The sequence below is a fragment of the Biomphalaria glabrata genome, chromosome 1 (genome assembly GCF_947242115.1).
Source record: "Biomphalaria glabrata chromosome 1, xgBioGlab47.1, whole genome shotgun sequence".
Classification (NCBI taxonomy): Eukaryota; Metazoa; Mollusca; class Gastropoda; family Planorbidae; genus Biomphalaria; species Biomphalaria glabrata.
Window position 1 is genome coordinate 19,665,429 of NC_074711.1, and position 12,661 is coordinate 19,678,089.

The 12,661-nt window shown below is 32.6% G+C and overlaps 1 protein-coding gene across 2 annotated transcripts; it reads left to right on the forward strand.

Moving 5' to 3' along the window:
* The first annotated feature begins 2,523 nt into the window (after positions 1–2,523).
* LOC106071932 (HAUS augmin-like complex subunit 1) lies at positions 2,524–10,534 on the forward strand. 2 transcript variants are annotated; one of them, XM_056026837.1, is made up of 9 exons: positions 2,524–2,568; positions 4,997–5,171; positions 6,163–6,295; positions 6,404–6,538; positions 6,887–7,010; positions 7,220–7,285; positions 8,533–8,604; positions 9,965–10,012; positions 10,357–10,534. In XM_056026837.1, exons 1-9 carry the CDS (start codon positions 2,539–2,541, stop codon positions 10,405–10,407), a joined length of 834 nt encoding a protein of 277 aa, XP_055882812.1. In that variant the 5' UTR covers positions 2,524–2,538; the 3' UTR covers positions 10,408–10,534. The 2 variants fall into 2 exon arrangements, with proteins under 2 accessions (XP_055882812.1, XP_055882820.1); XM_056026845.1 differs by lacking the exon at positions 2,524–2,568 and adding an exon at positions 2,976–3,099 and having other exon boundaries at positions 10,357–10,529.
* Positions 10,535–12,661: the final 2,127 nt, after the last annotated feature.

Consider the following 12,661-nt stretch of genomic DNA (forward strand, 5'->3'; position numbering starts at 1 on the left):
CTAAATGCGTATATTTTTTTTTTGTATATAAGTTGTATAATATAACAGGAAAGCTTTCTGCGATAGGTCAATCGGAAATGTTCCTTGCAAATAACATATTATTGAAAATTCATTTGTCGTCATAGGCATTATCAGTTCTCTCATAATTGAAGATGCCATTGTATTACATGTCATTGTTTTTTCTTGTCGATGTTAAACATTGTTAATGTACACCTAAACTATTGGGTTCATGAAATTTTGATACGATCAAAATTTTTCTCTGCCCTGGGAGGACTGTGGTGACACGGTTACTGTGTGGTCAACCGTGACACACGGTCAAGTGTTGGGTATCGAGAGTTAGGGGACTTGGGGGAAGTGACTAGGGTGTAAACAAGAGAGAGAGAGAAAGGTCAGCGAGTGAAGCAGGAGATCTGTACATAACGTTGCCGTGTATATATGTTTTGTTAAAAGGTTCGACAATTAAAAGGCACTTTAAACGTAAAAGGACTTGTTTCTTCACAGGCCCTATGCGAACGAATTTCGCAGGGCCCAGTTTGGGAAGGATACGGATATAAGTGAAAATGAAGAGTTTGTATTAGAAAATAAATTCGTCTTTGCATTTTATTCATTCTTTACAACGTGCAGAATTACTTTAGGAGCCTTGCGTGTTGCAAAGTCATACAGTAGGCATATATCATAAAAATGTTGTTTCCTACATATATAGTTCGTCCTTCGTGGTTCGATGATGACCACTTTTGTCATCTAGGGGGCAGAATTCTTTGCACTGGGGTTTTATGCCTCCTCATGTGGCTGGTGAGACATATGTGAGCCCGGAATGTTAGGCTGCACACTGGGCAGGTTATTCCAGCTGGAGCCAGTGTCATTGGCCTTGCTTTTCTTCTCAGGCGTTTTTCTTCTGCCAGCGTTGTTCTCTTTTCCTCAGCAACCTGTGTATGCTGAACGCCTTCAGAGAAGCTTTGGGGGTGTCCCTTACAGTGGCGTAGCATCCATGGGGCGAAGGGGTTCAATGAACCCGGGCTCACGACCAATAGGGGCCCACAGCTGTGGCGTAGCAACCTTGGCGCGAAGGAGCTCATTACGCTTGGGCCATGACTCATGGCCAGCACATTAGAACTTAGGTAGAACATTTGTTTGTTCATTTGAAACGCTTCTAAGTCGTTTAACTCTGTTAAGAAGTTGTACAAACATTGACCTTTAAGACACTAGATCTTATTACTTATATGCAGTCCTAACTGCATCAAACGTTATGACTTAATTACTTATTTTTAAAAAAAGTATGATCTTTACATTGGAATGTCTTTACATTTAGATAATTCATTTTTTTTTCACACACTAAATTTGTTTTATTAGCTGGAGGGGGGTCAAGATGTTCTTGAACACGGGCCCACGGGTACCTTACTATGCCACTGGTCCCTTAAGCGCTTTCTCTGACCACCTTGCAAGCGCTTTCCTTCGCTTAGTTGGCCAAACAAGAGTCGTGTAGGGATGCAGCAGTCTTCCATTCTGCAGACGTGTCCTGCCCATCGCAGCTGAGACTGCATCAGGATTGTGTGGATGCTTTGCAGACCCGCTCTTCGAAGGACTTCAGTATCTGGTATTTTGTCTTGCCATTTGACATTCAGTATTTTTCTTAGACATGTCGTGTGGAAGTGGTTCAGTTTCTTTGCATGTTTTCTGTACACTGTCCACGTTTCTGAGGCATAGAGCAATGTAGGAAGGATGGCAGCTCAATAGATCTCTAGCTTTGTGTTTGTGGTGATACCTCATCTGTTCCAGACAGTCTGCCATACGATGCACTGGCCTTGGCGATACGCAGGTCGATTTCATTATCGATCTTTCCGTTTCTGGAGAGTGTGCTGCCAAGATATGTGAATCTGTCCACTGCGTTTATATCATGTCCATTTATCTTGATGCTTGGATCCGAGTAGGCTTTCCCTGGAGCAGGCAAATATAAGACTTCAGGTGTTTTTTTTTGTGTTGATGGTAAGGCCAAAGTCTGAGCATGCTCATGAGAAGTCACTGACGATGCTCTGCAGATCATTTTCAGAGCAGGCATTTAGGGCACAGTCGTCAGTAAATAACAAGTCCCTAATTACTGCTGATTTTATTTTTGACTTTGCTTTGAGCCGCCTCGGCAGGGGCGTAGCCAGGGTTTGGGGGGTGGGAATTGACCTCTTTGGGGGGCCCCTTGCAGTTTGACATTCATAACAAACGAATATTCACATTTTATTAGAGTAAGACCTTTAATAAAATCACTAAATTTAGAAAACCTTCTGGATAGAAAACTTAAAAGTAAAGTAGCAATTATACATAAAACACTGAACCATATTATAGGCCTATAATCTTCAAATACAAAAACTAAACCTAATAAAATACTTAAATAAAAGACACAAAGATAAAGGCACATTCCTCGTTCCATATGATAAGAAAGGTTTATACAAATGATCTTTCTTCCCTAGTGCTATTAGAGCATGGAATGGGTTGCCTGAGTCAGCCTGGAAAACCAATGACTTGACAAAATTTAAGTCATTGATTAACATGCATGAATACATTGACCTAGAAACGCAGGTAGGATGTCCTAGAACTATTCTTTTTTTTTTTTTTTTAGTAACGTCTGTATTTTAATAAGATAAGAAGATAAGATTGGATTGGGGTACAAAAAATTACATTATTTAAAATCTATCATTCATTATTAATTAAAAGCATAGTAATCGCTATTCCAAAAATATAATAAAATACTTAGCTTCATAAAGGATGAGTTTTCTTTTTTTAATTAATATATTTTAACTCGTTTTCAAGTTAATATAATAATAATTATTATTAATATTATTAATTAATAACAGTAAACTAAATACAAAGGCGATATGTTACGTTAGGGAAAAAAAAACAGCGAAACATAATATTTTTAATTTGAGAGTAGTGTCCCTTTAAAAAATATAAACACTATTTGAATGATTATTTCATTACATTGAATTGATATATTCAGTCTACATTAGATATAGTATAGATCTAATATATTACCATGTAATTAATAATATATAGATTTTATAGATTATTTCTACTATCTAGATCATGGATTTGTCATCACAGAGGCTATTGGTAAGAGTACTGTTATAAAAAAAAATAATAAGTACTAGATCCTAAAAACTAGGACTAGGAGTCTAGGTCACTAGTGACTAGTGTTTTAAATCACTGTTTAGTTAGACTCGACTATGACTATGGTAATGACACACTCACACTCATAGTGATTGAAATATCATGCTACTAAAATCCTTTTCTTATTCCTAATCTAGATTTGATCTAGATACTAGACGATAGAACAAAATCTGGCAAATAGTGTAATTAATATTTATAATTCTGAAATTATGAATTTTATAGACCTACTATATTACTATAACTATAGTATGCAAGATCTAAAACATTGATCTAGATCTAGTCTATATTAGAAAAAAAAAAGACTCTAGGTTGACAGATGAAATAAAAACTCTTTTATTTTATGTTTCCTAAGACGCCTAGATCTATTTCTTAGAAATTCAGAAAATGTTTGAAAAAAAACCTGATTTAAAAAATAATTCTTTCTCAGTTGTATGAATAAATTATTGTTAGCAAAAAAAAAAGAGATACCATCAAGATAATATATATATGAGATTTAAAAAATGGCAGATTATGCAAGTGGCAAGTATCTATTCTTTTTATTAGATCTGATATATTTATTTATCAGACTGAACAGGAGCTCCATTTTATTTAAAAAATCAAATTTACAAGACTGACCACAAAACTATATAACAAAAATAGCCCCAAAAATTACTGAGAACAAATGTTTTATGAATATGGTTTTGATTGCATGAATGAAAGCTCAGTAGAAGAATTCTGTTGGTCTCACAAAAATTCATGTGTCATTCACACAATCATAAAATTTTACCTTCTGTATGGCCTTGAGACACCTGAAGCTATGAAAAGCACAAGGACTATTCCATATCTATTCTAATGCTTGTGCACCTGATGGCCAAATTCTACTACAAAGTATGACAAATGTGTTGGATGGCTGCCTGGTCATGTGGTTTGCACTCTGGACTGTTGCCTTGATGGTCCCATATTTGAACCCTGCCCCTCATCATCTTGTGGAGGTTTGACTTGGATGTAACAATCTTCAAGTCTGTAAGAACATCTGAAACAAATGAAATAAAACAATAGAAAAGTTGTTACCTGAAAACTTTTAAAGGACGCTCAAACATTAACTTACTAAACACTCAGTCGCTTTCAGCTGAAGAATGTTTTTCAAAGACTGAGGTAGTAAGTCACAATGGCCTATGGTAAATTGTTCAGGCCTGGATAGCACTGGGACATATACTGAATTGGGATATTTTCCTCTGGTACTTCATTACAACATTACTGTCACAACTTACTCTTTAAATCTGTACCTTGACTTCTGACGAAACGTATTGACTTTCTACATTAAGTAATACTTAGTAGTTGTAATTTAGTTTTTCTATGACATTCTATTTGATATGACTAATTTCTATCTTACTGATACTGCCTTTATTAACAACTACTAAAATAATTATTTAAGAGCATTTGAAGTGTATCAATATCTAAATGTCTGAAGTGTATTTTCAATTATGTTCTTATTGTGTGGTGAGTAGGATAAAAAAAACAACAACAAGTGTTTAATAAGTGTTTCTCCTGTTAGTCTTGCATCAATTATAACTTTAGCAAATAGAACTGCTTCAAGTAAAATATAGTGATCTATATTATATGGGGCTGGTCAGTAGTTTGTGTATTTTTCTTTGTAAAATCATAACAGTAAGTTTAAAAGATGGCTTTTGCTTTTAATGGTAATAACTCAGAAAAATATTAACTGGTATACTTTATTGCAACTCATAACATTAATCTTTAGTCTGTCTTAAAATTGTAATCTTTCAGACATTTTGAATTAAAGTGTTATTTCAATTTTTAACTTAAATGCTTTTTGAAAAACTTAAATTTTTTTTAAAAGGTTGGCAAGTGGCTGGAAGAGATTTTTGGTCAGGATGAAGTCCCAGAATTTGAACTCAATGCACAGATCATTCAGCAGCTGTATCAAATGGTCCTTATTTCTCGTAAAAAAGACAAAAAGATCCAATTAGTGATTGATGACCTTAATCTAAAGATCAATGAATATAATGCAGAAGGTACATAATAACTAATTGCAAAACTTTAGTATCAATTAAATGGTTTACAATGGCACGAAAGGTTAGAGTTATCAGACATCTGGTAAAAGGATGGCATGTTCTTCTTTCTGAGGTGCATCTGGCAAACATTGACCTAAAGTGTGAAATTGCTGAGATTTCTTTATACTATCAAGCAATGGAGTTTAGTCCTTCATATTTTCTGGTTTAAACACACAAACATGTTCATAAATGATGTATTGACATACATATACAATACTAATAAAAAATAAAAGTAAAGTACACCCTTCAGACCTTGTAATCTATGGGGGAAATGATGTAAAAGTTGTCTGTTTCTGTAGCCTACAATTAATAAGGGTGTCATGTGGACATTACAAAGACCAACCGCATTTTGCCTCCTTTGTAATGCTTTGTCTACCAATTTACGTATATATCAGATCCACTGTAGAACCTTCAGACATGATTATAGGTGAAGAGCTCTAGGTCCTTGCCTGTTGCTGAGAGAAATTTTTCTCAGTACCGTAGTTATAGGGATCACGGGGTACCTTGCTGCTCCTATTCCCCAAAACAGTCTTTTTCCAGGTAACCAGAGGTGAGGTGCTAATGATGTTAGTGTTTTATTTGACTTTACCTACCAAACTTAGTCATTAAGTACCAATGTTAAGGAGAAGTAGGTATAGCAGCCTTACATATACTAACAAATATGACATTACATTAAAAATAAGATTGAAACAAAAATATTGTAAAGCAAGATGTGGACTTTGCTAGAGTTTGTCATAAATTTATTTGAATTATGACTTTGTTATTATATTAAATTTATAATGTAGTAAGCTTAAATAAAAAGTATCACTATATGAAGTCTTCTGGTCTGTTAATAAATATATTAAGAATATTAATAATAAAGAATATTACAATATCAGTTTAATTCTTGTATTCTTTTGTAAAGTTTTATTACCATTCTATTTTGTTGCAAATCAATCATTACTTTTTATAGCCCATCGTCTGTCAGAGGTATTATGTCGTCTAGGCCTTGGACAAAATCATTTGTTGAAGTCATGTGCTAATAATGTGATGATGCTGGCAAAGCTCGGAAATTTGTTAAATGTAAAAGATTCATCTGATACATGGTAAATTTGTTAAGCAATAATTTTTGTATTCCAAGTTACATTTTTTTTCATAATTCATTAACACTTGAAGTTCAATTTATCAGTTCATTGTATTGTTTTTCTACACAGTTTTTATCTAGCCTTACAGCATTTAGATAATGAACTTGAGAAAGTGATCCAGCAAAGAAAAATAGAAGCCAAACATTTGGAGCAGCTTTCTGCTAAATCCTACGGAGCTGTATTAAAATATAGCTCATTAAAAAAGTAAGCTTATTCATGGGTAGCAATTATATGGTTATGATTGTTACATATCTTCCTTGCTCTAGCTACATTTACTTATAATTTAGAATTTAATTAGGTACAGATTCATTAAAATTTAGTGTTTTTTTTATCCTATGTAAGAACTTAACATCTATTAATGTTTTTTTATCCTGTGCAAGAACTAGTAGTTTATTATTACCAAATATATCATTTCTTTTTTTTTTTAATTGAATTTAAACATTGTTGCTGTGTTGAAAGAGTTATGGAAACTAAAAAAAAATTATATTATCTTTAGCCTTTTTGGAGATAAACCCCAATCTGGTAGAATAATTGTTATTTATTTGTTTTAAGAGCTTTAGAGGATGTTCAAGAAAAGGCAGAAAAAGAACATCAAACCAATGAAGAAAGGAAGAATAATACCACATTCTTACATGGGAAATCTGAAAAGTATGAGAAAGAAATTAATAAATTACAAGTAAGTATTTAGATCAGGACACAATACCATGAATTAAGAAAAAAATTATTACTCTCCATTTATAGAAGAATAAATAAATGAATTGAAAAAAAAAAAAAAGTTTAAAGCGATACAATACATTTTAATTTAATAAAAGAACAAAAGTACAAAAATATTGATCATTAGCTTAGTTTTAAGTATTTTGTTTACATATTAATGTTATTTGACAGAGACAGTTATCAAAAACATTAGCGGATGAATCTGTTTTTCATGAGAAGTTGGTTGAGAAATCTGAAGTAAGTGGATTTTCTTTTTTATGAAGATTTGTTTTCAGGTTATTTACAAAATCATATTAAATTAGCTGTTATCTACATATTTTGTGACATCACATGCATATAGATGTGGGGGAGGGTACCCATTGGCCCGGGTTCAGGAAAATGACATGAGGCCCCCTCTGGTAAGTTGAGTGTGACTTAACCCACATTAAGCCATATTGTCTTAAATGGAGTACATTTCCCCCCAAAAAAAGACATAAGACAAACAACACACAAAGTACACAAGATCCTCAGGAGGTGTAAGCAAAGACGATGCCCTCAAACTTTGGGTCATTGGTCAACCATGTAACTTGCTAGGATTCTGAGTCACATGCAGGACTCTTCAGACATGTATATTGTGTAGATATATATGTTATGTGTAGATATGTGTACTGTTTGTTTTAGGAATCATTAAAAATTGTCATAAAGGGCATAGGGCAAAAGAAATATAAAAATCCTAAAGACTTCCCACAGCAAAATTCTCTAGACAAAATGTTTTACATCAACCATAGGAGATAATGGTTTTTGAAGCAGCTTTGTTAAGATCATCATTTATCCTACTAACTAGAAGGTCAATTCTAATCTTGAGCTCAGTTTCCAATGACTAATTCTAAAATAATTTGAATGATTGGAAAATTAATCTTCAAATTGTGGATGAGATCACAACATTTTAGATTTATAATGCGAAGATGTATAGTGCATAATCATTCTATACACATGTTATGACACTGTGAAGCTCTTCGATTAAAGAATTCAAATTAGCTGTGTTCATGTTGGTTGTAGGCCCAGGCGCATTGAACCCTTTCACGCCTTGGTCACTATGCCACTGAGGAGAGGGGGATGATATAAACTCTTTCATAAACTGGTTTGTTCCAATGTAGTCAAAAACTTTAATTAGGGTCTCATATGTCAAGTTCTCCATCTCATTCAGAAGATAGCTGCTGCTGCTAGAGTGTTTGCTTCAAGTGTGTACTCTAATTCATAACAAGCTAATGCCCAAATAACTTATTTAGCTATGAAGATACACTTCTTCAATTTCTGAAGTCAATTTTGTTTGACATTGTACCTTAGAATCCATACAATGTTACAAATTTATTGAATCTTCAGTAATGTGACTTGCAGGAAAGTTCAATGCATGTTAAATACAGAAAATGGCATTTAATGCTGATACTGATACTAAAAAAAATGTATAGCACAATCAGGAAATTATGTCTAAATTGTATTTACAGGTTCTCAAGTCTTTGCAAGCCAAGCTTTCACCATTACAGGCAGAGCTCCAATCATATCAGAGTTTACCTCCAGTAAGTTACTCGCCAAATATTTTTTTAAAGACAAACCTAGATTTATAAAAAAAAAAAAAAAATTTAACAGAAATGTATAGTACTACATATTGAGATTTACGACAAAATAATAAATTGTTTTGAGTGTCATTCTTTGTGACCCATATAAAACTCTTACAAAAAATTTCAATACCTAAAAAAAATTGCAGATTGATTTTAAATTATGTCTAATGATGAAGAGATTACCTTTCTTATTTGTCTTTGTATTAGATAAAGAAAATCAAGCACCAGAATCATGTACAATTAGTACAACTATTAGGATTCTTTTCTATGCTTTGCTTGACTTGGCTCACTAACAGGGTTTACTTGATTATTACTATTATGAACAATTATTACTTGATACACTTTAACTCCAGATATCCACTCAATTAGAATTACTTATTACTAAATAAACTTCAACTCCATGAATAACATAATACTTTCCATGAAATAACAATGATACTTTAATACTTTAATAATATCCAATAGAGCACAAATAATGACATCAACTTCAATAAATATTTAATACACAAAACACCAGTTCAGGAAGCGACTATCCAACCTTCCTGGACCGGGAGCAAGACCTCACTAACTAACACACTCTCGCACATTCAACGAAGACTAAACCATTCAGTTCCTAACACGTGCAAGACTATTCACATTTGTAACCTGGGAGTACTTAAACAAGGGGATAGCACTATCATACCAAACTATCAAAGTAACATATTCATTCTCGCCATACCTCCCCCTGACAACATCTACATGCAAAACAAACCATACAATAACTATTGTATCTTTTTTTTTCATTAGTTATTTTAAATTTAAACATGCAACAAATAAGCAACAAGCATCTTGCTAACCTTATTCAATGTTTAACTTATTTATTTTTTTGTTAATTTATTTTTATTAAAGAATTCTTTTTTTAGTTTGCAGATTAACCCTCATATCCATGTTCATGTGTTTATGTGACATTTTAAGTTATCCTGTGTCACAATACTTCACTTTTTTGTGACTAATCATATGTACTGTACTCATTTTTTAAAAATTTCTAATGTGAGATTGTTAACAAATAATATTGATCAACATTTTTTTGGAAAATAAAGAAGGAAAACTTAACCAAGTTTTACCATTGCACAATATTTAACAAAATAATTATTTTGTAAACTTAAAGTGATATGCTATAAAATTATGCATAACTGTTTTTTATTGCTATTTTTATAAATAAACTTGTTCTTATTTCTCTTTTAATTGAGTAATTCTGCATACATTATGTCACTTAATGAAGTTTTCTTTTAACACAAAATTTGATATGCAAGCATAGTAATTTCATTTATACTTTCAGGACTTAACAGAAACAAAAATTAGGATAGAACAGCTTAGAAAAGAACTGGTAATATTCTTTCACTCAAATATTTTTTTTATTGTATTGTATTGTATTTTATTGTAAATCCAATTTAAGCCTGGGATTTTTTTTTTATTAAATTTAATCCATTAAATAAACATAGATATTGAAGGCTACTATTTTTAAACCATTTAAGAAATTTACTACACTGTAGGTACAATGGGTAGAATCATGTAACTCGTACAACTTTAGTTATATTATGTAATTATGTAATATTTAAATATTAACTTCAGCATAACATTGATTTTTTTTTTATTTTTAAAATGTATTTTCTTGTTTTGGTTTTTTGTAATGATAATAAATGTGTTTCATTTTTTTTTTTTCAAATTTAGGCCACCTTGGAAAAAGATTTGTTGGAAAGTTTGGATGTTCATTGCCTCTAATGATATGATCATTCTTGGTTATTCTTCCTGTTTATTGAGATGTTTTTAAGTATTTGTAATGTTCCTAGATTATTAAATTTAAATAAATGCTAATCAATTATAGAGAAAGTCTTTGTAATTTCTTTGAATACTTGATATATGTAGATCAATAAACTTGAACTAAGTGAAACATTACTGGCCAGTTCAACATATTAAATAGTTTTCAGTGACAAATAGCATCTTAACTGAAGTTCTTAGAATTTCAAATCTATTTGAATAAATTCAATTTTTTAGCAACTTGAGTTCACTTGTCTCTAATTAGTGCTTGACATTTGTTATGGAAAGTTATATTGTTTATCCTTATGCCGACTATATGACCTGGGCAGAATCTAATTACATTAGTCTAATTGTGTGTTGTTTTCTTTTTAATGAAACAAATTTAATCATTTCTATTTAAAAATGTTAATTATTTATTTTGGAATATATATTTAAATGCATAAAGATATTATTAACTAATAATGTTGATCAACATTTCTTTAAAAATAAGGAAATGAAGTATCTAAAGCATTCTGAAAAAACAACAACATTGTTTCATTTTGATCTGAGAGATTCAGGATTTTATCATTGCTCTTAGGCTCTAAGTGCCAAAATACATCTAGTAGTTATTAAATGTATACATATAGTCTAATAATAGTTATGTAACTTGCCAACAGATTTATATTATTCCATGTGAAGCAACATCCCAAATCTTAGGCCCAAACTTACAAAAAAATAATTGAACCAAAACTTTTTTAAGGTAGATTTTTATTTCCATTCTTTAAAAGTATCATTCGAAAAAAAAAATCAGTGAGCTTATACACGTGACTCATTTGAACGCAATTTTACTTTGAATTTAAAAAATATAAATCCTGTAGGTAATAAGTTACTGGTATCTTTTTCACAACAAAACTTGGTCTCAGAAGTCATAAAACAGGTTGCTTAGCAACAGAGTAAGACTCTTCCTGTTATCCATTTTATTATTATTATTATTTCTTTTTTTTTTCCTTAGTTATTGAATGAAGCTCATTACACTGTCACTGCCACAAAAGGCTGTTCGCAAAGTTTGGGAATATAGAATATTTTAGTTCTTCTTAAAATGTTAATATCTAGTGGGAACTGAAGCTCGGCAACATTGTATCAACCCCTTAGACCAGAGTTTCTAAGCTTTTACTAGTGGCTCCCACACCCTCAGGTAAAAAACATCTACTTTCGCTTCCACTTTAGGGCTTAGCTAGCTACGGGCTGTAGGGAAGCGCTGTTAGCTACTCCAGTGAGAACTTCGTCGCCAAGCATTTCCTTCTGCATTCTGTGATTAGGAAATTCATTTTTTCTGGTGCCTACAATGCACCATTTCTTTTAGAACTGAGCAGGTCAAATACATGTAGACATTGTGGCTGATACTAAAGTGTAAAGAGACATTCAAAGCTGTTCAGCACGCCCATGTGTATTTTTAATAGGCTTGGTCGTCGTAAGATCCTCCTAGTTTTCAGCAAGACATCTTGTAGAGTCCTAGACCAATGGACCTTCCAGGAGTAGGCCTACTTTGTGTGAGAGACCCAAGCAAATGTTTGTGAATCACTTCTCTATGTCCAGTGACTCAATGGTTAACAATTTAACTTTTTTGATTTGTTTTGTTTTACATGTTGTTTAAAAAGGGTAGGCACTCCTCCCAACCAAGTTTACATTTAATAAAAGAGTATAGCTTCCCTTTCTCAATATTTTGCATTAGTGCTGAAATGTTTTGAATGCTTTTATATATATATATATATATATATATATATATATATATATATATATATATATATATATATATATATATATATATATATATATATATATAAGTCTATGGCTTTGATCTATTTTTCTGCTGCCGACAATTAGGGTTCCTGTGAAACTATGCTATCGAAGCTGCTTGGGTATAACTACATGTATCCAGGGGCGAACTGGCTAAATGGGCCGATGTCTGAATGGTGCGGTGGGGCTGCCTAATGGGCCACTTTAAATGTCATTGGGGTGTATGGGGTTCTGTAGGAGGAGTACCTCTGTCAACTGGGCCGTCGGGCTCTCTGAGCAGCTCATTGACCTTGGTCTCCACTCAGAGCCTAGCTCTCACCTGTGGCTCCAAACAGTTGTCTGCATGCGGCAACGGCCACACCCCGGCAAACCGTCTCGACTGACGGGCCAACCAGGTGAGGGTTAGCCAGAGCTAGTATCTGGTGAAACTATGGTCTCTGTC

Excerpts from the sequence above, each read along its gene's own strand:
- LOC106071932 (XM_056026837.1), top strand. The coding sequence starts at position 2,539 with ATGCATGAATACATTGACCTAGAAACGCAG. Across the intron at positions 5,172-6,162 it reads CAATGAATATAATGCAGAAG|CCCATCGTCTGTCAGAGGTA; the intron begins GTACATAATAAC and ends TACTTTTTATAG. Across the intron at positions 10,013-10,356 it reads AACAGCTTAGAAAAGAACTG|GCCACCTTGGAAAAAGATTT; the intron begins GTAATATTCTTT and ends TTTCAAATTTAG.